This window comes from Nelumbo nucifera, chromosome 6 (assembly GCF_055504915.1).
Source record: "Nelumbo nucifera cultivar China Antique chromosome 6, China Antique-T2T, whole genome shotgun sequence".
Classification (NCBI taxonomy): Eukaryota; Viridiplantae; Streptophyta; class Magnoliopsida; order Proteales; family Nelumbonaceae; genus Nelumbo; species Nelumbo nucifera.
In genome coordinates, this window is record NC_142654.1 from 32,594,897 (window position 1) to 32,617,932 (window position 23,036).

General features: G+C 36.8%; 1 protein-coding gene across 1 annotated transcript; it reads left to right on the top strand.

The window, feature by feature from the left end:
• Window positions 1–16,731: 16,731 nt before the first annotated feature.
• On the top strand, window positions 16,732–22,825 carry LOC104606393 (metacaspase-1-like). The gene is made up of 5 exons (XM_010271553.3): window positions 16,732–17,400; window positions 20,339–20,669; window positions 20,844–20,964; window positions 21,091–21,297; window positions 22,551–22,825. The coding sequence occupies exons 1-5, from the start codon at window positions 17,025–17,027 to the stop codon at window positions 22,608–22,610; spliced, it is 1,095 nt and encodes a 364-aa protein (XP_010269855.1). The 5' UTR covers window positions 16,732–17,024; the 3' UTR covers window positions 22,611–22,825.
• The last annotated feature ends 211 nt before the right edge of the window (window positions 22,826–23,036 follow it).

Sequence of the window (23,036 nt, forward strand, 5' to 3'; positions counted from 1 at the left end):
ATTGAGAAATAGATGGAGAAGGTGAGCAAGAAGGTCATTGTCAGGCGGAAGTCTACCTTGTATTTGGACCCAAAGCTACTGAAGAATGAAGGTGGTGGTTTCATTAGGACCACAACAAAAGCATTAAAGATCTACGGTGGTATAAAGATGGTGAAGCAACCAATCTTTCCAGGGGAATGGTTTGGCGCGTTTCTCAATTCTCTATTCACCATAAGCAATGTGAAGAAGGCAAAAATCTCATCTTCAGCTAGTGGTGGCGGTGGTTATATCTCGTATGGAAGATACATGTTCGGAGAGGATTTCGAAATCAACACAAGCGTTGTCATTCTCGAGAGCTATCCCCTGTCGAAACACCTGGCCACCTGTGCAATCACCGCTATAGCTTCCTCGGCAACATCAATCGAGCCGTCCTTCTTCTTCTTTCTCAGTCTACCCTCCTCTGTTCCACCCGCCGCTGCAACTCACAGTGGCGATAGTTTTTCTTCCTCCCCTATCTTCTCCCCCTTTCTGTCTTGCATTTTCTCCTTCTCTCTCCCTCGACTACCATTCTCTCTCTCTCTCTCTCTCTGTAACCCATCATGCGACCTCATCGATAGAACTAGTGTCCTCACCTGGGATAGCAAACCCAAACCGATGTGATCTGCGAGCTTCATCTCATCTCCAAGCACAACCTGAATAGCATTCCTTGGTGTCGTTCTTTACCTCACCAAACCCGCTATTCCTCATTCATCTTCTTGCATGCTATGACTACTACAGGTTTGACAGGGAAGGGAGATAGTGGACGGCAGAGGAGATGGTAGTGATGCTGAATGTGGGGTTGGCTTGTGTTGTGGAATAGGTTGGTTGCATGGTGGAGCAGGCGAAGAAGAGGCCTACAATGTCAGAGGTCAACAGAACCTATTTCCGAACCTGCCTATGTATCCCTGTTTTCTAATCCGTCTAACTTTTCCTATCAATTTTCAAAAACCGTCCCATCCCAAGAACTATGAATTAAACCAGAACAAAGAAGACATCATGAAGAGATAAAAACAGAGGGAACATCCATCTCCATCTTGCTGCGTTACCCATGGCTATCAGTCGATATCACCACTCGTCAATCTCGTCCATGTTTGGGATCAATGTCTAGTCCTGCAGGTTCATGAGAGCTTCGCCGGAATCTTTATTTACCGATCTGATCCCCCTTTTTCTTCTTATGTTCTCATTTTCTTGCTGAATTCCACGGGAAACTCTGTTTACTGATCCAATAGTCCCCCTTTTTCATCTCTCTCTCTCTCTTAGTCATATTCCCTTGGTCTCCTTTTTTCGACTTCCAACTTACAAACATGCATCAATTTTCAAACACCTTCCTTTCTCTATGTCCAGACTTTTAGTAAAGGGACTGGTTTTGGGGGAGAGCAGGTTTTGAGAATAAGCATATGGTTGCATGATATATGTTACTGATCACTTTGGTTGGTTTTAGAGGTACATATGACGATGCTATATATGGATGTTTTAGTTCGAGTAGGCTCCACTTGAATCAAAATCCACAAGATTTTCAGATTGGGTAGCTTTTTCTCTTTTGGGGTTTTGTGTTAGGGCTAGCTCATCAAACCATGCCCATATATGATAATCAGAGCTCGTTCAGGGTGGTGGTGATCGTGTGAAAGAAAAGGGCACCCTTTATGTTGGGGTCCAATTCTTTGTTACTGTTTCACTAATGACTATCCTCTTATATTAGTTTTATTTCTTTTTTTCTCTTTGTTTGCTTTCCAAGTGATCATAAAAACCAAAATACCTAATAAAAGAAAAAAGAAAAAAGAAACATACCAAGCAAGCTCCTTATTAGCCAATATAGTTGGGTATAATTAATGTGAATATATTATAGTGTGGAAGTAAAGATAGAAGAAGAATCATAGAACCAATAAATAAACATCCCTCTCGGTCCGCCCGAGGGCAGTTAAGCCTCAAGCTGGACACGGCCGGTTATATATACCCTACAAGTAGCTAGTACAACACTAAACTGGCAGTCGTCGACGCTGCATACTAACAACTGATGGTGAGGCTCTTGTGAAACTGCTACCGAGTATCAACAGCGCTCTCCGGACTGCTTCCATGGCCCTGCATCTTACCTGTTCATACAGCCGTTTGAGTGGCAAGATGGTCGTAAGCACCAGGGGACACCCACACAATGGATAGGCTAACCACCCGAGTTTTTTGTGAAGAGGAATCCAAATAACCAAAACCAAAGATGTAGTTCTCGACAAGTTGCCGGTGAATTCCAACCTGTTCTGCATCTCGACGCTCAGGTTGGGGAATTGTCGGAGGGCAATGGATGTGCAGAAGCGAAGAAGCAGAGCAAGGAGGAAAAGAGGAAGTTGATCGAAAGGATCCTGACCTTTTGCTTGGTACATGGACGTGATGAATGCTACCATGGCCGACCATGATAATTCGAAGCAGAGCTCGCTTTTACTTTGGTGTTGAACCATGCAGTTAAGAACATGAAGATGGATGCTGAGATTATCAGTCCCTCCGCGGAGGTGGGTGGGCAAATTGCTCTGCCCAAAGGAACCCCTTCTCGGCATGGATTGCATACTGTGCTGAGATTACTGGTGCCTCCTGACTCCTGAGCAACTTCTACATTATAAACTGTGCCGCACGTGCGTACCTGGAAAGTCGAAAAATGAATCGTGCATTAGCCTGCAAACGAACAACTTTTTCCGCTAATAGGAAGTTTCACTATTTGCGGGATGTATATTTGTTTCGTGTTTTATTTCTATCTAGTTCAAGCCCATAAGTTCGAGCCCAAATCTCTTACACTCATTTGGGTGTGGGAGCACTTCGAATCACAAATGAACACATCCCACCCACATGTGTGGAGTAAAACCAAACGGTAAAACTCCCGTTAGATTAATATTTTACTTTTTTAACTTCAATAAAAGGTAAAAGTGAACAAAAAAGGAGTGGAAACAAAACTCTATAGACCTTGGACTCCAAACAAACTCATGATGAAACCCTAAATTTATACACCATTAACGATCGTAGAAGACCCTATTTGCGAGTTGCATCCTCCAATTTTTACATATTTGCGGGATTTAATCTTTCTTTAAATATGGGTTTTCTTTTTCCATTTTCAATCAAGAGAAGGATTTAGAGGCTTCATTCAAGACAAGTTTGAGCTTTTTTCTAGTTTGTAGTTAAACTAGTGCTACACATGTTCAATCAAGAGGAGATGAAAGAATTTTTTTCTTCATATTACACATCCCTGCTTGATGGAAAAAGTAGAGGTTAAACAAAACCCCCCATGAAATAGCAATTATTAGAGGTCAAACATTAGAAACATTGTAGTTTGTAGCAACTACTCCAAATCCTTTTGCTATGAACATGTGTTTCTTTAATATATTTCCAACATTAAAAAAAATCGTGGTACAAGGTTCTCCAACTTTTTTTTGTGGGGACTCTATAACTTGATGTATCTTATTAGTATAGTCCTTGTTGTATATTACTTCTTATTCTTCTTTTATCTTTCAGCCCTATATGGGCATTCTTGTAATTATACATATCTTTTAATATATAAGAGACTCTTTAAGGTGGGGGTCATTCATTCTGGACACCTCTATGATTATTCTTGTTCTTCTCTCTATTTAGACAAGAGTGTTGACATGGTATCAGAGGAGGTTGCTCTCTGATCTATTTTTTTTTCTCTCTCTCTCTCTCTCATGAAACTTACTGGAAGCAATAATCCTGTCATGTTAGGGCTGTTTTGGTCAACCCTTCTGTTTAGTCTTCTTTGCATAACCAACAAGAGAGATTTCGTTAGATCTCTCTTGTGAGACATTGGTTCGAGGCCAAACTTCAGATCTAGTGTTGCCTAGACCTGATCTACTCTTCATACAAACATCACCTGATTTGGTGAAGTTTTCGAAGGAGTTTTGATCTTCTTCTTGAGACAACAACACTGTACACTTTCTTTTTTTGGTCTGCAATAGCTTTGGACTTTGGATCTAGTGTCGCCTAGACCTAATCTATTCTACCTATAAACAACATCTAATTTGGTGAAGTTTTTTAAGGAGTTTTGATCTTCTTCTTGGGGTTGCAACACTGTACATTTTCCTTTTTTGGACTGCAACAGCTTTGGACTTCAGATCTAGTGTCACCTAGACTTGATCTATTCTACCCACAAACAACATCTGATTTGGTGAAGTTTTCAAAGGAGTTTTGATCTTCTTGGGGCTATAACATTGTATAGTATCCTTTTTTGTACTGTAACTTTTTTTTTTGGACTTCTAGCTTTCTACATCAGCCTGCAATCTTAGTCCTTTCTCTCCAGATTGAAGGGTCCTCTCAAGCTCTTCTTAATCCTACACTCAATTTGGAGATTTCTAGGGATTGTTTTGATTAGCACAAGATATCTCCTTATTCTTGGAAAAGATGCCTGTTGTGTTGATAAATCACAATTTTCTCTTAATCGATTGACTCAATCAACCTATAACCCTAGATTTGGTGTTGTCCTAGGGTTTTCTTACTTCCCATTTATTTGATTCAGACTTCATATTCATATTTGAAGGGTTTGACTTAATAGCCTTAAAACTTGTCTTTTTTGGACTGTTATCCTAAGTTCTTGATTGCACAATTGGGTTGTCTCTGATATCCTTATGCCTGGACTATTATTTTCTTGTTGAAATGGCCTCCAATATAGAGGATATTATTCCTATAAAGCTAGAAGGATCAACCTATGGAATTGACACTGTTGTTGTAGCACATGGGAGTAAGAAATCTACTACTGGTGGTGATTCTCTAGCATCTATGGTTGAGGAAAACATTTGACAACTAATAACTTCTACTATTTCTTTAGCTCTTTTTGCTATTGGATTACCTGGTGAGTTTTCCGATTATTGTGCTTCTTCTTCTCATACTTGGATCATTGACTCCGGAGCACATGACCGGAGCCTACCCTAACCAACCATGTAACCTTACTAAAACCCATCACAAACATATTGTTATTTCCAATGGCAAAAAGTTAAACATCATTGGTATTAGTGATCTGTCTCTTAACCTTTCACCCATTGCACCTTTCCCTCTTTCCAAGACCCTTCTTGTTCCTAATTTCACTATAAACTTGATTTCTATTGGCCAATTAATTGATGAAAGTAACATTCTCATCTTCTCTCAGGATGGATGTTTAATTCAGGACTGAAACACTATAAAGGTGAAAGGAAAGGGGCATAGGTTGGGCCGTTTATTTGCATTAGAGTTTGAGAAGCCTCAAACAGTAGCATCATCAATTTATTTTAGTTCGTCCACTTCTAGTTTCTTTTTGAGTCATTGAAATAATGTTTGGGACTTGTGGCATAAACATTTGAGTCATTTACATTCTGAAAAATTAAAATTTTTGTTTGATTCAGGACTTATTAAGAATAGATTTCCTTGCACACTATTGATACATCTTGTGTTTTTGTTGCTTAAGTAAGAGTTGTACCTTACCATTTCCTCACATATCTAAGCATGCTACATCTCCCATCGAGCTTATACAAAGTGATGTCTGGACTGCTTTTGTCTCTTGTCAGCTTGGATACAAATATTTGGTGTCGTTCATTGATGATTGTACTAGGTACACATGGATATACTTCTTTAATATGTTTCCAACATTTAAGTTGTTTCATGCTATGGTGTGGGTTTAGTTTTAATCACAAGTGTGTATTCTCCATTTGGATTTAGCGAGAGAATACACTGATGGAGATTTTTATCCTATTTAATAGACCATGGAATACAAGTTCAACAAAGTTGTCCAGATACTCCTTAGCAGAATGGTGTGGCCGAGTGCAAAAATGGACATATCCTTGGTAAAGGACATTATTGCAAGAGTTTCATACTCCACCTTTCTTTTAGGTAGAGGTAGCCAATACAGCTATGTTTTTAATCAACTATATCCCTTCCTCAGTTCTTGGTAATATATCTCCCTTTTAGAAGTTATTTGGTCATTGCATAGATTTATCTATGCTTCGTGTTTTTTGATGTGTGTGCTTTGTTCATCTTCCCTTTCATGAACGTTCTAAATTATCTGCATAGTCTGTCATGTGTGCCTTTGTGGATTATAGTCCTATCCACAAAGGATTTCTTATGATCCCTCTATCCATCACATTCGTATATCACATAGTGTTGTTTTCCTTGAGCACATTATAATTTTTGCTAGAATTGCTAGATTGTCTATACCATATGTTTCTATTTTGCCAAACTTTGATTCATAGGATGCTCTACCTCTTTCTGCTGTGAAGGACTTTCTCATATTCTTTCACAAGCAGTTACATGCTCCAACCCTTGTGCCTATGGCTCTCCTTCCTCATACTTTAGACACTCTTCATACTTGTGTTCCTCTTTGTCGTTCCACTCGTATATCTAGGCTTCTTGACCATTACGGTTTTCCTTCACACCAGGAAGGTAATAATAGCCCTTATTGGAAGAAGCCATGGATGTAGAGATTCATGCTTTACATGAGAAAGACACTTGGGATCTTGTGCCTATTCCTCCAGATGCATCCATTGTTGGGAGTCGTTGGGTTTACAACATTAAGCTAAAGTATGATGGATCTCTTGATCGATACAAGGCACATTCAACTACCTAGGGATATAGTCAGGAGTATGGTATTGATTATGAAGAAACATTTGTTCTTATTGCAAAGATCACCACAATCTGTGTTCTTTTAGCAGTGTCTGCTACTCAATCTTGGACCATATGCCAACTTGATGTGAAGAATGCCTTTCTCCATGGTCAGTTAAAGGAGACGGTCTGTATGAAGCCTCCTCCTGGATACTGTAGTGATCCTTCTTTAATATGTTGCCTCAAAAAATATCTATATGGTCTAAAACAAACTCGCCAAGCATGGTTTAAATACATTCGTGATGTTGTAGTTGCTGCTAGATATAGCCAGAGTTCTTCTGATCACTCTTTATTTGTTAAGTGACAACTTCAGGGTATTACCGTTCTCCTACTATATGTTGATGACATGTTGTTGACTGGGAATGATGCTAAAGGCATTCATGAAGTAAAACTATTACTTCATAATTCCTTTCACTTGATGGACTTGGGCCCTCTTACATATTTCCTGGGACTAGAAGTACATCATAGTGATCGAGGGTATTTTGTTTGTTAGCAAAAGTATGCCTTTGACCTTGTTAAACATGATGGTCTTAGTGATGAAAAGCATGCTGATACACTTATGAAGCTAAATCTTAAGCTATTTAAATCTGAAAGTCCATTACTTCCTGATGCTACCTTATATCGCTAGCTTGTAGTGTCCCTCATTTATTTCACTATGACTTGGCCTGATATTTCTCATGCTGTTCAAGTTGTTAGTTAATTTGTTTCTACTCCTCGTCAGCTTCATATGACTACTGTTCATCGCATCATTGGATATGTTAAAAGCACAACTTCCCAATGACTGCTCTTCTCCTCATCCTCTCTTATTCAGTTAAGAGAATGTGCTAATGCGGATTGGGCTGGTTGTCCAGACACTTTAGGTCCACTTCTGGGTGGTGTGTTTTTATAGGTGATTCACTCATCTCTTGGAAGTGTAAGAAACAACAAACAGTTTCCAAGTCTTCCACTAAAATAGAATATAGGGCCATATCTTCAGTTTATAGTGATATTGTTTGGTTACAGTCTCTCTTCCATGCTATCAAGATTGCATCTAACCCTATCTTCCATGAGAGGACCAAGCACATCAAGGTGGACTACCACTTTATCTGAGATGTCTTCACTTATTGGGTCTATATCACTTCCTCATGTAGCCTCGGACATGTAGATTGTTGATATATTCACCAAAGCTATAACTAGATTTCAGCATCTCTTTCTTATAGACAAACTGATGCTTATGTCTAGGCATCAGTTCAAAGGGGGTGGAGACTCTATAACTTGATATCTCTTATTAGTATAGTTCTTGTTGTACATTATTTCTTATTCTTTTTTGTCTCTTTCAGCCCTATATGTGCATTCTTGTAATTGTACATATATTTTAATATATAAGAGATTCTTTGAGGTGGGGGTCATTCATTCTTGACATCTCTAAGATTATTCTTGTTTTTCTCTCTATTCAGACAAGAGTGCTAACATTTTTCACTATCGAACTAGGGGAATCATCAACCAAAACTATCAACTAGAAATGGTTAATTTTAAGGTTCGTTCTTATGAGGAACGGACCTAGTTTATAAACCACTAGATCCTTTAGAAGAGATGGGGAACACTTCATATATGAGACTAATAATTTGAAAATACTTCAACCATATTAACATCCCACAATACCCAATCTTCTGTAGCAATACTACAAGTGATGTCATAAGTCATTGAGTTCATCCATGGTGGAGTAAAACTTCATTTGCACACAAGTAATTCCTGCCATGGTTTCTCAACTTCACCTCAACCTATCCCTTATAGTGTTACACTTACATGGTTTGCAATGGTTGTTTTGGTTCATTAGTACAAAGCTAACAGTGGAGGAGGAATGGAGAAGAGGGAAGAAAAAAGAGAGGATGAAAAGGGCAAAAGGAAGAAGAAGAAGAAAGAAAGAAAGAAAAAGATAAGAAGAGGTTGAGAGAGAAGAGAAGAACAGTGGGTGTTGTGAAGCCTACTAATGCTCTCTGGTTGTCGAGCTAGAGAAGAAGATGAATAGACTCATTTTTTCACCTTATTTTAGTTTCAAATAATGTTTTATTAAAAGACAACAGAGCAAAGTCACCATTTGATTTTTTCTGCATATGAGTTGGGGTGCCCATTCGAACTTACAACGTGTTCTAATTTGGTTGGAAGTGTACCCCTGCACATACCAAACCGAGTGCAAGAAATCCAAGCTCCTTAATTTCAATGTACTAAGATTCATGAATAACAAATCTTGTACATTACAAGCAATTCACGTTTATATGCTAGTTAAAGATGACAAAGCACTTTAATTGTCAAAACTCTAGGGAAGTTGCATACCTGATACATATATAGAAGCAATCATGTAATGTAAGATTGAAGCTCCACTACTAAAAATAATATTAGTAATATTTTTTATATATGCAAAACTATAATGGTAAATGTGTATCATAACCAAATAGATATGATATCCTCCCTCTCCCCCTCTACCCAATTGAAACCATTTGCAAATAGGTAAACACCATGGTCATAATCTGGTTTAGTATAAGAGGCTCTTTTTTATTGATAAAGCAATGGATTGCCAACCCTCCTCTTATATGGAGGAATGGGAAAGAGAAATTGAGAAGAAAAGGGAGATGGTAAGGGAGAGAGAAAAGAAACAGAAACATGAAATGGAAATGGCAAGAAATGAGCACATTGAAAGGAGTATTGCAATACTTGATTCAATATTCCAAATACAAGGATTATTTGCTATGTACTACTTCAAGGCCACCTAGTATCTTCAAGATGAAAAGCCGATGAACACTTTCCTTGCAATGAATCTAGAGTTTAGAGTTTTTTGGCTACATGGCCTTATGAGAGATGGATCCCTATGTCCATAGATTATCATTTCTTGTTGATTTTTTTTTTTTTAATGTTTTTGGCTATGTTGTTGGTGTTGCTACATGATGCTTAACTTGGTTGCTTGTCAAACACTATTAGCTATGTTTTTTTTTTTTGTTTTTTTTTTCATTGTCTATGTGTTGATGATGCCAATTTTTTTGCTTGACATTAATAATTGACTTGATACTTAGCTGAATGACAACTTTAGAAGTTTAAGCAATTGATGTTGTTCTTACATCGTTTTAATATTGTTAGTGACATAATTATTATCACTATAATTACCATTGTTTATTTTAACTAGTGTTCATATTCATATTGTGTGAAACTTATTCTTTTTACAACACCAAATAGCTCCCACCCAAAGTACACGAATTAGGATAAACACAAATCCAATAGATAGGGGTGAGCAAAAAAAAAACCTGAAAAACCAACCAAAAACGAACCGGTTTGAAGAATTTGAATAATTTGCTTGTAATTGTTTTATGAGTTTAATGAAAGGCATTATATTGTCTATGCTTATATTGTTATTATTTTGTGTATCTGAGTGTTTAGGGATTGAATACAATTAAAGATTTGGTTGGAACCCACAATTCCTATTGTTCTATGTTTGGTTAGCACCCACAACTCCAATTGTTCTAGGTCTGGTTGGCACCTGTAAATCCAATTGTTGTAAGTTTTTGTTGACACTTGGAAGTCCAACTAGTTATAAGGGTTTTGCTCACACTATAAAGTCTACTTAGTTTTAGTGGAAACTCTCAAGTGGTATGCTTGAGGAGAGGGCATAGGCCTCTATAAATCTTGTGTGTACTTTTATTGTTTACGATTATTGTTTATTTCTATAAATACTCACTTCATAGCATTTTTGTTTATCACACAAGTACTTAACACTATTTTGTTCTTTGTTTATCTTTGTTTAGCACAATAAGTTTTTGAAAGGGTTTTAAGGAGGAAAAACTTGTAAAACCTAACTAATCCTCCTCTTGGGTTAAGTTACTTGGGCTATCATGGTCCTCATTCAAATGGAAATTCATTAAAAAAACATGGATGATCTCCCCATTCAAGTAAGGTTGTCAATGGACCAGTTTTGGACTAGACCTCGTCTAGTCCAAAATCAATTTGGATGGATTGGATGGACCAACAAGACATATTGGATTGGACCAATCTGGTCCAAATATTTATTAGATTAGATTGGACCTGGTCCGTCCATAATAAATTTATATTGGATTCAATTGGATTAAGACAATATTTGGTCCATTGATCTAAGATAAGAATATATGTGTTAATGACCAGGTTTGGGTTGAAACCAATCTAAATTAAAATGAAATTGGATAGATTGGATGGACGAACATTGAATTGAACCGGTTCAAAATGGTCCAAAATATTCATTGGATTTTATTGGACCTAGTCCATTTGTAATGGGCTAACATTGAACTGGATCAAATTGGACCAAATTCAGTTCAATTGACACCCCTACATTCAAGTAAGCCTCATGTTTCCATTAATCTTTAAAAGAAAACTAATTTTCACCATTCGTTATTACTAATCTACTCACATGTATTACCCCTCATTTAAAAATCAATGATATATCTCCTACCCTCATTCAAATGGAAACTTAGTAACAAAACATGGACACTCTCTCCATTCAAGTCAGCCTCATGTAGGGGTGAGCATTCGGTTTATTCGATTAAAAACCAAATTGAATAAACCAAATTTGTAAAATATAAAAGTGAACCAAAATTGAATTATTAAAAAAAACCGAAACCAATTTTTTCGATTCAGTTTTCGGTTTTTTGGTTAAAACTGAATTTTATTAATATTATACTAATACATATTATATATTATATATATTATATATATTAATATATTTATGTATATTATAATATATGTATATGTTAATGAATTTTATATATTTTAATATTTTATGTAATATATATTATATACATATTATAATATATTATGTATTACATATTAATAATGTAGATTACAATATGTATATAATAAATTTTGGTTAATTCAGTTTTTTCGATTAACCAAATTTCCAATCATGAAAATCAGAACTAAAACCGAAATTTTCTAAAACCGAATTAACCAAACCAAAGAAATAAAAATCATAAAACTGAACGAAACAAACCAAAACAAAAAAATTTGGTTCGGTTTTTCAGTTTTAACCGAACAATGCTCACTCCTAGCCTCATGTTTCAATTAATTCTTGGAAGAAAGTCCATTTTCACTATTCATTATTACTAATACATTCAAGATAGCTTAATTGTTGCATATAACTTTGATAACCTTCAAAGCTGTCATGTGGACAACCATGTATGGTCATGTACACAACATTAGGTTTGCCCTCATGCCATGTGTGGGTATCAACACTAATGTGTTCACTTGTGATTGGTACATGGTCATGATACATCCTTATATCTCACATATGTGTATAACATGCAAAATATTGATGTGTTTACTCATTATTGGTTATATAGTCATGACACATTCTTATATCTCACTATTCCAAAGTGATAGGTGTCAAATTAGATATTCATCTTCATATTGTTCTTGGTAAAAACCTAGATACTCTTCAAGAACAAAAATAATGTTCTAAACCAACCAATCCATCATTATGTTGGGCCTAAATTTGTAATGAATTAGGCTAAGAATTTTATGGAATTTAATCAAGGGGATGGTATGTCAATGGACTCGGAAAGTTGATATCTAATTCAACTTTGAATCTAGTTATCTCGAATTTGGATGCTAGAACTTCCATCCAATTAATAATCGAATCAAATATGCATTTAACCACATCTAATCCAAGTTCAACAAAAAATAAGTTAAAAATAGTTAAATATAATGAGATGGTTGTGGATTAAATCTAAATCTAACCTAAAATTTGACATGTCATATCTAATGTGGATGCATCTAGATCCGATCCAACTCTAACCCTTTATTTTTCCCTCAAGTTAAGTGAAGGCTCGTCCACACGTCCAATTTCCAATTTTAAAATCCCTTTGGACTCCAAGATTGAGACTAACTCGGCATTAGCTTTATTAGCTTCCACAACCATGGAGTTGGATTAGAGTTCTCAAAATAAAAAAGACCACCCAAATCAGTGAAATCAAATCAAAAAGTCAAGTTAACCTAACTGATCAATTTGGTTTTAATTTGATTTTTTTGAAAAAACTGAAGGTACTAATTTGATTTCAATTAACCAATATGAAAGACCGGTAGTTAACTGAATTTAAAAAACTTATAGAAATTTGCTACACAGCTTTAGGCTAAAGCCATGAATTAGAGCCCTCGATATATTGATGTGGGCTCAAATTTGATTGTTTACCAATTACAATATATGTCCATGTTCATATCCAATGTCAACTCCCAAGAGGATGGAAGGATGGAAATTTTTATGCAAATTAAAAGCTTAATAAGCACTACGTATTGTCCTTTGTAATCAACCTCACTCCCACTCTCTCCAATGTCCAAAACTATCATGTTGGATCCTATTAATAATAGGGATAACCTAATACTAATAGGCGTCCAAATTGTGTGTGAAGACCATAGATCATGTGGATCTCTAATGCCCATTTCTCTTCCCCTTCCTCTTTTCTCTCCTCGATGACCAATGTAGCTACACTACACAACATTTTCACCACCCAAGATGGCATGTCTAATCAAATTCTACAATAGCTTTGATCATTAGAAGTGCAAGGGCAACTAAGCAAGGGGGTGTACTGAGTCTATTCCATAACAATTAACAATAAAAATAACTAAGTGACCTTTTCCATTAAGAGGCTAATCATTCATTGATCTTTTCCAGTGTAAGAGAGTATGTTAACAATTAAACTCTGAACCTCACTTCTTATGGGATTGATATCAAACAATAGTCCCATTTTTTTGTTTCACAAGAATAGGGGGTCTTTAATCATAATCAAAATGGATTATTTTAATTCTAACTTATTGGTTGGGCAGAATTAGAATCTCATTCCTTTTCCTAGTGGAATGGTATTCCCTTATTCAACGAATGACCATTCCCTCCCCCTCAATTGAAAATGAAGTCCCATTCTAATTGATTCCAATTCTCATTCTAATTCATGTCTAAACTAATTAGACTATAGGAATAAACCACTTTGATTTCAATTTCGACTTTGATTCCGATTCCAACCATGAACCAAATAGACGATGTATGTCGGGGTGAAAATGGAAGAATGGAAGAGGAAGGTGTTGAGTTTTAAACTCATCAGAAAATAAATCCATTGGGTGTTTGATTGATTAATTACATAAGGACACCCAACTTACACTTTGAAAACTGGTTTTAAAGTTTACATCAAAATATTTGTTTTAATGTGTTTTCTCCTCTTTCAAGCCTTGTCCCACATTGAAGGATTACCTAACTTAACATGAGATTTTAAGGAGCATAGAGACTTGCTATTGCACAACACACGCACACACGTGTATGTGGCTCAATGAGACGCTTTAGAAGTGCACTTTGCATGGTTCATGAGAAGTGACTATTTTTAATGCAATGACACTTAGTACGATGAGATGATTTGTGATGGCACATTATGAAATCACATTGCGAAATCGTAAATTACAAATTGCAATTCATGTCATTTGTAAATTCGCAAAATCCCAAATTGTGACTAACGATTTGAGAAAGCCACATCTGACTTGAATGACTCTTTAACTAATCATGAATAGTCACAAAGTTTGAAATCGTGACTGTATAAAGAGTCTCTTTGAACCAACACATTCCTCTTTGAGGTGACTCTCTAGAACTTATATAAAAGGTGTAAAAGAAGCCAAAAAAACACATAAGTTTCCAATCACTTATCATTGAAAATACACTTGTCTCTCCCAATCAAATCTACTAATTGCTCACAGAGATTCTTCAATTTTGTTGGTTGCAATTTCTCACCCAATGCTATATTATATCATAGGAATGAATTTGTTGTAACCCAAAAGCAAATTCAGTAAAACTGAGTACGGGCAAACAATGTTCTAAAGACAACATCTTTAGATACACCTCAAAACTCCTCCAATTTTTTTAACCCCACCTATGAACAAAAGGCAGGAGAAAAGAGGCTTATTATGTGTGAGTCGGGATCTCTTAGGCACACATGATGATCACACTAATTAATCACTTAGAAAAATTTTAGACCCCTCTACCTAAAATATACAACCAATCTACCCTAAAAAAAACAAACTTTTGATACAATTTAAGTGTTCATTGAACGTAGTTTTAGTGGTGCTCCTACTAATCTGAACTCATTATGTGTTATGTACTTATGTTTGTCAATTGTATCAATCGATTGAGAGGTCCACACACACTCTTTACACCTGTCACTCTTTCATTGGGTTTCTAAAAATTATCTTAGGTTAGATTACCAGCAGATATTTCATCAAGTGCGTGAGTTGATCAAATACGAGACTAGATGGGCTACATATCTACATGTTACAACGCGGATTGCACTTTTATCCGTGTTGTAACACATAGATGGTTTAAGTGACGTGCAAAAAAGTAACGGGTAGGAGTTATATTCCCGTTACTTATTTTCTCAACATTTTTTCAACAAAAAAAAAAAACTTTGAACTTACCTGTCGAGCTTTGGCGTTGAGAGCTATTACAACTTCACAAAAGTACAAGTGGGATATTAGGTATCCTAATAAAGAAATTTATACGGTATTAATGAGACTATATTAGCTAATATAACACCAACTTGACAAAAGGTGATATGTTATTACACCAACTCGATATAATTTTGTAATCCACTTATGACTCAAATCTTAGGCTCCTTATCTAAAGCTTCAACTTGTAAACTCATACGGTATTAATCTTAGGTACTGTAATAAACTCATACGGTATTAATCAGGCTGTATTTCTCAATGTAAAGCCAAGTTAAAAAAAGTTATTACACCAACTCGATATAATTTTGTAATCCACTACCTAAATTGTTTAGGGTTGGTTTGGTTCATAGATGGAATTGGTTTTGGAATTGGATCTGGAATGGCCTATTCCTATGGTCTGTTTAGACCTATCAAATGGGTCGTGCTGGGCCGGTCGACCTATGTGCAGCTTGCGCAAAGTGCAGGCCATGTCGTGGGCAGCACGAAATTATATATATATTAATATATTATATGATTTTTTATGTATACAATTGTTTGTATATACAATAATTAAATAAAATAGTATAATAAAATTGAAAACAAAATTATATATATATATATATATTAATATATTATATACTATATATTATTATATAATTATCATATATAATATATACATATATATATATATATATATTTATATATATATGGGTCGTATTGGGTTGTACTGCACGCGGGCCATGGGCAGCACGACTCGCTCAGTCATGCCGACCCATGGACCTAAAACCCCAGGCCCAGCATGGCCCACGTATTGTCGTGCCGAGTCACAGGCGGCACTAACCAATTTACAACTCTAGGTCCGTTTGCTTTAGAATAGGAATTGGAGTCCTGCTTGCTGGCACGACCAATTCCATCATGTCGTGCCCAGCACAACCCGTGCATTATCGTGCCGAGTTGTAGGCGGCATGACCCGATTTACAACTCTAGGTCTGTTTGGTTTAGATAGGAATTAGAATCCCACGTGCTAGCACGACTCGCTCAGTCGTGCTATGTCGTGCCAGCCCAAGGACTTGAAACCGCAGGCCTAACATGGCCCATTCTATCATGCCGTGCTTGGCACGGCTCACGTATTGTCAGGCAAAGTTACAGGCGACACAACCCAATTTACAACTTTAAATCTGTTTGATTTAGATAGGAATTAGAATCAACTAAGATGAAATTTCATTCCCAAGAGAGAAGGGAATTTCCTCGTATGAAAACGAGAAAGGATTGACAATCTGTTGAAGTCATTGTAGATATGGAGTAAATAAAATATAAAAAGAAAAGAAAAACATTGGATTAAAGACATGAAATACAATGAGTATAAGTTTTTTTGATAGAATGGATTTTTGGCTGATTAGTCTCTTACCTTACTTTTTATTCTTTCTAAAATGCAAATGTTTTTCCCTTTTCGCGTTTTTTGAGCAGCTCGTCAACGATAAAGCTTGATGGATAAGCTTAATTTTTATTTTTTGTTAAAAATATTAAAAATTAATTTATAAAAAAATTAATACCAAACTTTAAAATACGACAACAGTATGATCATCAAACTTTAAAATACGACAATCTAATATCCGAATTAGATTATCAGTCGAGCCAAAATAATTCGAAAGACGGGAGTCTAAAGCGGACCCGCGTTGTAGCAGTATAACCCATCCGGACTCATGAAATACAACTGCATCGACCGCGTAAAGTGCTTTTCGACGTAACCCGCCAATTGAAAGGAAGAGGAGAAGAAGAAGATCCCTCTCTGTCTCAGATACAAATTTCCTTTCTCCACCGACAACTCTTCGATAGATCCAAAGCGATCGATTATCGGTTATCGCCTCTCTCTCTCTCTCTCTCTCTCTCTCTCTCTCTCTCTCTCTCTCTGGTTCTTTTGTCTGTCTTCACTTTCCACGATGTATAACATGATCGTCAACTGTTCCAACTGCCGGACACCACTGCAGCTCCCGCCGGGCGCCAAATCTATAAGATGCGCCATATGCCATGCCGTCACCAACATCGCCGACCCTCGTCAAGCTCCTCCCCCTCCTTCCCATTCCCACAATTACCACCCTGCCCCTTACCAACCTCCGCCACAGCCTTCGCCGTACAACCACGCGCCACCGGGTCCCCCTCCGTCTCCCCATGGTCGCAAGAAGGCGGTGATTTGTGGCATATCGTATCGCTACTCCCGGCACGAGCTCAAGGGCTGCATCAACGACGCCAAGTGCATGCGTTACCTCCTCATCAACAAATTCAAGTTCCCCGAATCCTCCATCCTCATGCTCACTGGTACGATGCATTTCAATAATACAACTCTGCTGATGATTTGCGTCTCTTAGAATTGTTATCTTGTCTTAATTCTGTCGAATTAGGTTCGTGTTTGATCTGAATTATTTCCTGTTTTTAATTATTACGTTGGTGTGTACTTAGGGTTTTTCTTTTTGCCGATTTATGTCTGCCTTTTCAATTTCTAGTTCTATCTATGTTATGGAGATAACTGCACCTGTTTATCCAAGGCACCTTGCGCATGGCCTTCTTCCTCTTCTCATTGTTTACAAGTCTCAACGAGTTACTGCTGAAACCTGGGCTAGGATATTCCAGTAGTCGTCATATCTCAACTCTTTCTTGCTTATATTTGTTGGTTTAAGCACACCGAGCAACGCGCAAGAGATGTAAATTTTATTTTTCTTGAACTAAATAGTAATACATTTCGGTGCTTTTTTTTACATGCTTGAAAAATTAATTTAGCCATCACGCGGAGACTGTCATCACAGAAGCAAATAGCAAGCAATTCTAAAGAACGACCAATTGGGTGACACCTTGGTTGTGCACTAGATCAACCTACTGCAAGTTTCTTCTTGTCCATCCATCTAAGAAAAACATGGGGTAGAATGTAAAATCGAAATCTTGATTATTAAAATCTTACCAAGTAGGTTATTGGTGAAAGATAGTTTAGTCATGGCTTGAGACCTATTGCCGTACCTCAACATCCACTGAACTTCTGATTATTCCAGAAGTGAATCCGATCAGTAACCTTTTTGCCGAGGAAGTCCTTACTGCCATTCGATCACATTTCTCTGAAGAATATAAATTGATTTTGAAGATTCATATGTGGAGGATTTTTATTGTTCTTTCTACCAGGGACACTTCAATTTTGTAAGAATTAATGGATTTATAACATAGGAGTTGATTATGGAACCCAAACATTCCAATGGAAATTCTAGTCTTAATGTTAAAAGGTAAAACCCCTGTTGAAGGAAAGGTTAAAGGCCTATGAGTTGGCATCCTTTTGTGTAAAATTATTCGATCAGAAGAGAGTCTGGATTATCATATGTGGGTTAGGTCTTGAAGCATCTGGCCTAGCTAATGGATATTCAGAACTGCTTGAATCATTCTATTGATCATTGAAATCAATGATGGTTTAGTAAAGTATCTGAAGCTGTTGGTGCAGTTAGTTTGGGGGGCTATTCCAAGTTTCATTGTAGGACGTCTGGAAGGAGAGGAACTATATGAGTCATTTGGACGAAATATGTGCAGCTTCAGTGCAGTGTTCAAGAAAGTTAGCCTGTGTCTTAAATAAATAAATAAGTTGCAAGAGACTCAGGAAAGATTGTATGTTTCTTAGTCCATTGTCTTAGCAATTGTGGTTGAAGGAAATTGATTAAGTTTCTCTTCTAAGATAACAAATTAACATTGATGGGGCTGTTGGTTGGAGCTAGTTGTTTTCTTTTTCTTTTGGGGTTAGGGATGATGGTAGTAGTAGATCAGTTGCTGATATGGTGATAGGAATGCTATTTGCCTTGGTGCATATGTTTGATCTAGGGGTTATTTCTAATGTGCCTAGTGTCACACAGTGTTCTCTATACTGTTTTTTTTTTTTTTTTTCTCTTTTATTTGTTTTCTCTGAAAGATGGTAAAGTGAGTTTATTACTATGCAAAAGTAGGGAGGGTAAGAAACCCTCATCACGTAAATAAAAAGTGTGCCTTGCACAGAACATGTACATTCAGATCCTATACAAGAGAAAACTCAAAAAATGATGGATAGCCAATGATCATTAAAGGAATTAGCTGGCACTCCCACAAAAAAGGCACAGACAACCAGCCCAACTTTTCAAAGCCCGTTCCACCTTGCCAAAAGCTGCTCCCACCGACTCACTCAAAAATTCTGTGATTCTGTTCTTTCCACATTGCCCAACAGATTGCAAAGGGGAGACAGCTCCAAAGGAATCTTCCATTGGCTGAAAAGGAGCCTGTCCTCCAAGATGATAACAAGTCAGCAACGGAGAACGGTAAGAGCCACTGAATCTGAAACAGCCTGAAGAAATGGCACAACACCTGAGAGTGTAAGGGCAATGAATTAAAGATGGTGGACAGATTCTGATGCTGAACACACAGGCTGCATGTGTCTTCTAAACCCAAACCTCGTTTCAGCAAGACATCCACAGTCTGAACCTTTTCCTTTGCTGCTAATTAGATAAAGAATATCACCTTGGGAGGAACCTGAGCCTCCAAATCCAAGACCAAGCCACACTTAACACTTGGCCTGTCAAAGCTTTATAACAAGACTTATAGAGAAGTGACCATTCTTTTCACACACTCTGGCATCCCTAGAACTGGGGTTGACTTGAACCTCCTGTAACCTGCCAAACATTTTCTTTAGTTTTTTTTTTTTTTTTTGAATGATAAAATGCACTATCACTAAATATCTATGATATGTTATTGAGAAGATTGTATGGATTGCATATAAAATATTTTAATCTCATTCACAAAAATCAAATTGCATATAATATGAAATTAGAACTAAAATGATAAAAGAAAGGATCCATTGAATATCAACAAAAATGTAATGAAAATTGAAATTCTTTGAGGCACAGACTCAACAAATTAGGTTGCGTAAAATTTGAATTCCTGTGTATGTGTGCACGTGTGTGTGTGTGGGAGTGGGGGGTTGAGAAAGAGATGGAAATGGAAACAGAGGTTGAAATCTAGTTTTGAAGACTGGTTAACATAATTCTGATTTTTTTTTAATTGGTGTTGTAACTCTATTTGCTCGAATTTTCTTTTGAGGTGGACTTGAGGGGGATACATTTTTTTTTGGGTGGGGGGGTGTTTCCTTTTGCTTTATCTATCTCTTCATCTACTGCCTGGGGCACTTTTTTGACTACTTTGATTCCTGATACTATTTCCCACTTATAGTCTTAATCCTGTTGTGGAAGTTGATCTGCAGAAGAAGAAACTGATCCATATAGGATTCCAACTAAACAGAACATGAGGATGGCACTGTATTGGCTTGTACAAGGTTGTCAACCAGGAGATTCTCTAGTATTTCACTATTCTGGTCATGGTTCACGGCAGAGGAACTATAATGGGGATGAGGTTGATGGATATGATGAAACCCTATGTCCATTGGATTTTGAAACACAAGGAATGATTGTTGATGATGAGATCAATGCAACAATTGTCAGACCTCTTCCACATGGGGTTAAGTTGCATGCAATAATAGATGCTTGCCATAGTGGAACTGTACTAGACTTACCATTTCTCTGCAGAATGGACAGGTTAGTATTCCTTTGCTTGTTAATCTGTGCTGGCTGGTAATATAATATAAACACCAGAAAACAAGGCCTGTGAATGCCACTTCAAAATTTTGAGCTGAAACTCCAATTTTTTACATGATCCTATTTATTTAATGTCTTCAACCTTGGTAACACATGTTTTCGTCGTTAATGTAGGACTGGGCGATATGGGTGGGAGGACCATCGTCCTCGATCTGGTGTATGGAAGGGAACAAGTGGTGGGGAAGCCATTTCCTTCAGTGGCTGTGATGATGATCAAACATCTGCGGATACCTCTGTAAAGTCTAGGCTCTCTAATTAGATAGCTTTAAGATAATGCATTTTATAAATAGGCTTTATAAAAAAATTGACATCAACTGGAAACAGAAAATTAACAATTCAAGCTAATGCTTTTTATGAACAGGCTTTATCAAAAATCACATCAACTGGTGCAATGACTTTCTGTTTTATTCAAGCTATTGAACGGGAACATGGGACTACATATGGAAGCATACTCACTTCAATGAGGGCTACCATTCGTAATACAGGAAATGACCTAGGTGGTGGTGTGGTGACATCTGTCATATCCATGCTCCTAACAGGAGGTAGTCTCGGTGGTGGGTTAAGACAGGTATCCAATCTCACCCATTAATTTTGGAAACTAGCAAAAATGTGTATTTGCGCATGCACTGTGCATTGAATACTTGCATGTCGTGCTCATATACATATGACACAAAGAGACACGTGCATAGATTTTCTTGACCGGTTTTTCTTCACAGATGGATTTTTTGTGAGTACTGTGGTGGCTGTACAAATGGGTGCACATGTTGTTCACCTCACTGCTTACCTGTCTCCCGTTTTCCCCAAGCATGTGGCCATGGTTGTCAAGCCACTAATTGAGGCTAGGCAACAGCGGAATGCCTTATCACCTAGGCAATGTTTTTTATATAAGAATCTGGCTTAACTTTAGCTTGTTTCCTTCTTTATGAATCAGCTGATTTCCCTGGTTGGTGTAGCAACTAGGAAACATTAAAAAGTGATCTAACATGAAAGAACCACACATTAAAAGTAGAATTGAAGCATCACATATCCTATGAAAAACTAGGAAATTCAAGGGGGAGACAGAGAGTATCTGTATCTTTAATATCATCATCTAAGTCTTGTCCATATGGGGTCAGCTACATGAATCCTGCTCCTCCATTCCAATCTGTTCAACAACATTCCAATATTAAATTATGGACCCTTAAATAATTTCTCACTACTTCAGCCCAAGTGTCCTTTTTTATCTGCCCCTAATTTTTTTTAGCTCCTTGAATTTGTAACAAATCACTTCTTCTCACTATTGCTGTAGATGGTTTCCTCCACATATGCCCTAGTTTACTTTTTGCCATTTTATAATCAATTGGAGCTACTCATAGGTTTCTTCAAATAAGTTCATTTTTTATCCTATCCTTTCTAGTTTTCCCACTCATCCATCTCAACATTCACATCTCTTCTATGTGTATGTTAAATCAAAGAATGGGAGAAAACAAGCATATAAAAGGACAGGATCTTCTGTAGTTTGGTGAAACATCATATGAAGCATAAGATGGTGTTAATACCCAATACAACAACAAAACTGAGGAAAATCAGGATTATTTTAGTCTAGAGACTCTAGACAGGATCTTGCTTAATAATCATGTAAGTTAAATAGAAATCTGACTTTCACAAGTTTGTACATGTGCTTATTTAAGTAGTATATAATAAAGCCATTGAGTGCATGTGCATGCATATAGTTGTACTTGTGAAATATATATTTATATTCCTTTTATTCAACAAACATGAATGCATACGAGTGTTATGATAATGTATCTGATCTTATGCCTTTGTTTTACTTTGTTACAGGAGCCACAGTTGACTGCCTGCGAAATGTTTGATGTGTATTCGAAGCCTTTTGCCCTATAGTTAATTTGTAATCACTGTCTCTCATATTATCTTGAGTGATTTTGTATAGTTTCAAAATGTCCATTCGTGGTAGTTTACCTGCCTGCGTCATTTTGTGTGCATATTATTGCAGAATATATTTAAACCTTTTGTTCTATTGTTACCATAATCATATTACTTTTACTGGAAAACTGAGAAGTGATAGCTAAATCCATTTGACTGAAACACGGCTCAAAGAAGCTGAGTGTAGACTGTTTTGGCTGGCACCTCAAGTATCGTGCGCAGAAGTCTGTCTTCTATAAATGCAATAGATGAATAATTCTGATTTCATTTTGTTTAAGTAAATAGGCTTGTTCTCACTAGTTAAAACCAAGAAAAGGTAAAATAGCAGTTAGATTAAAGAAGAAAAAGGAAAAGGAACTAGACAAGTAGACATACTCTTCTTGG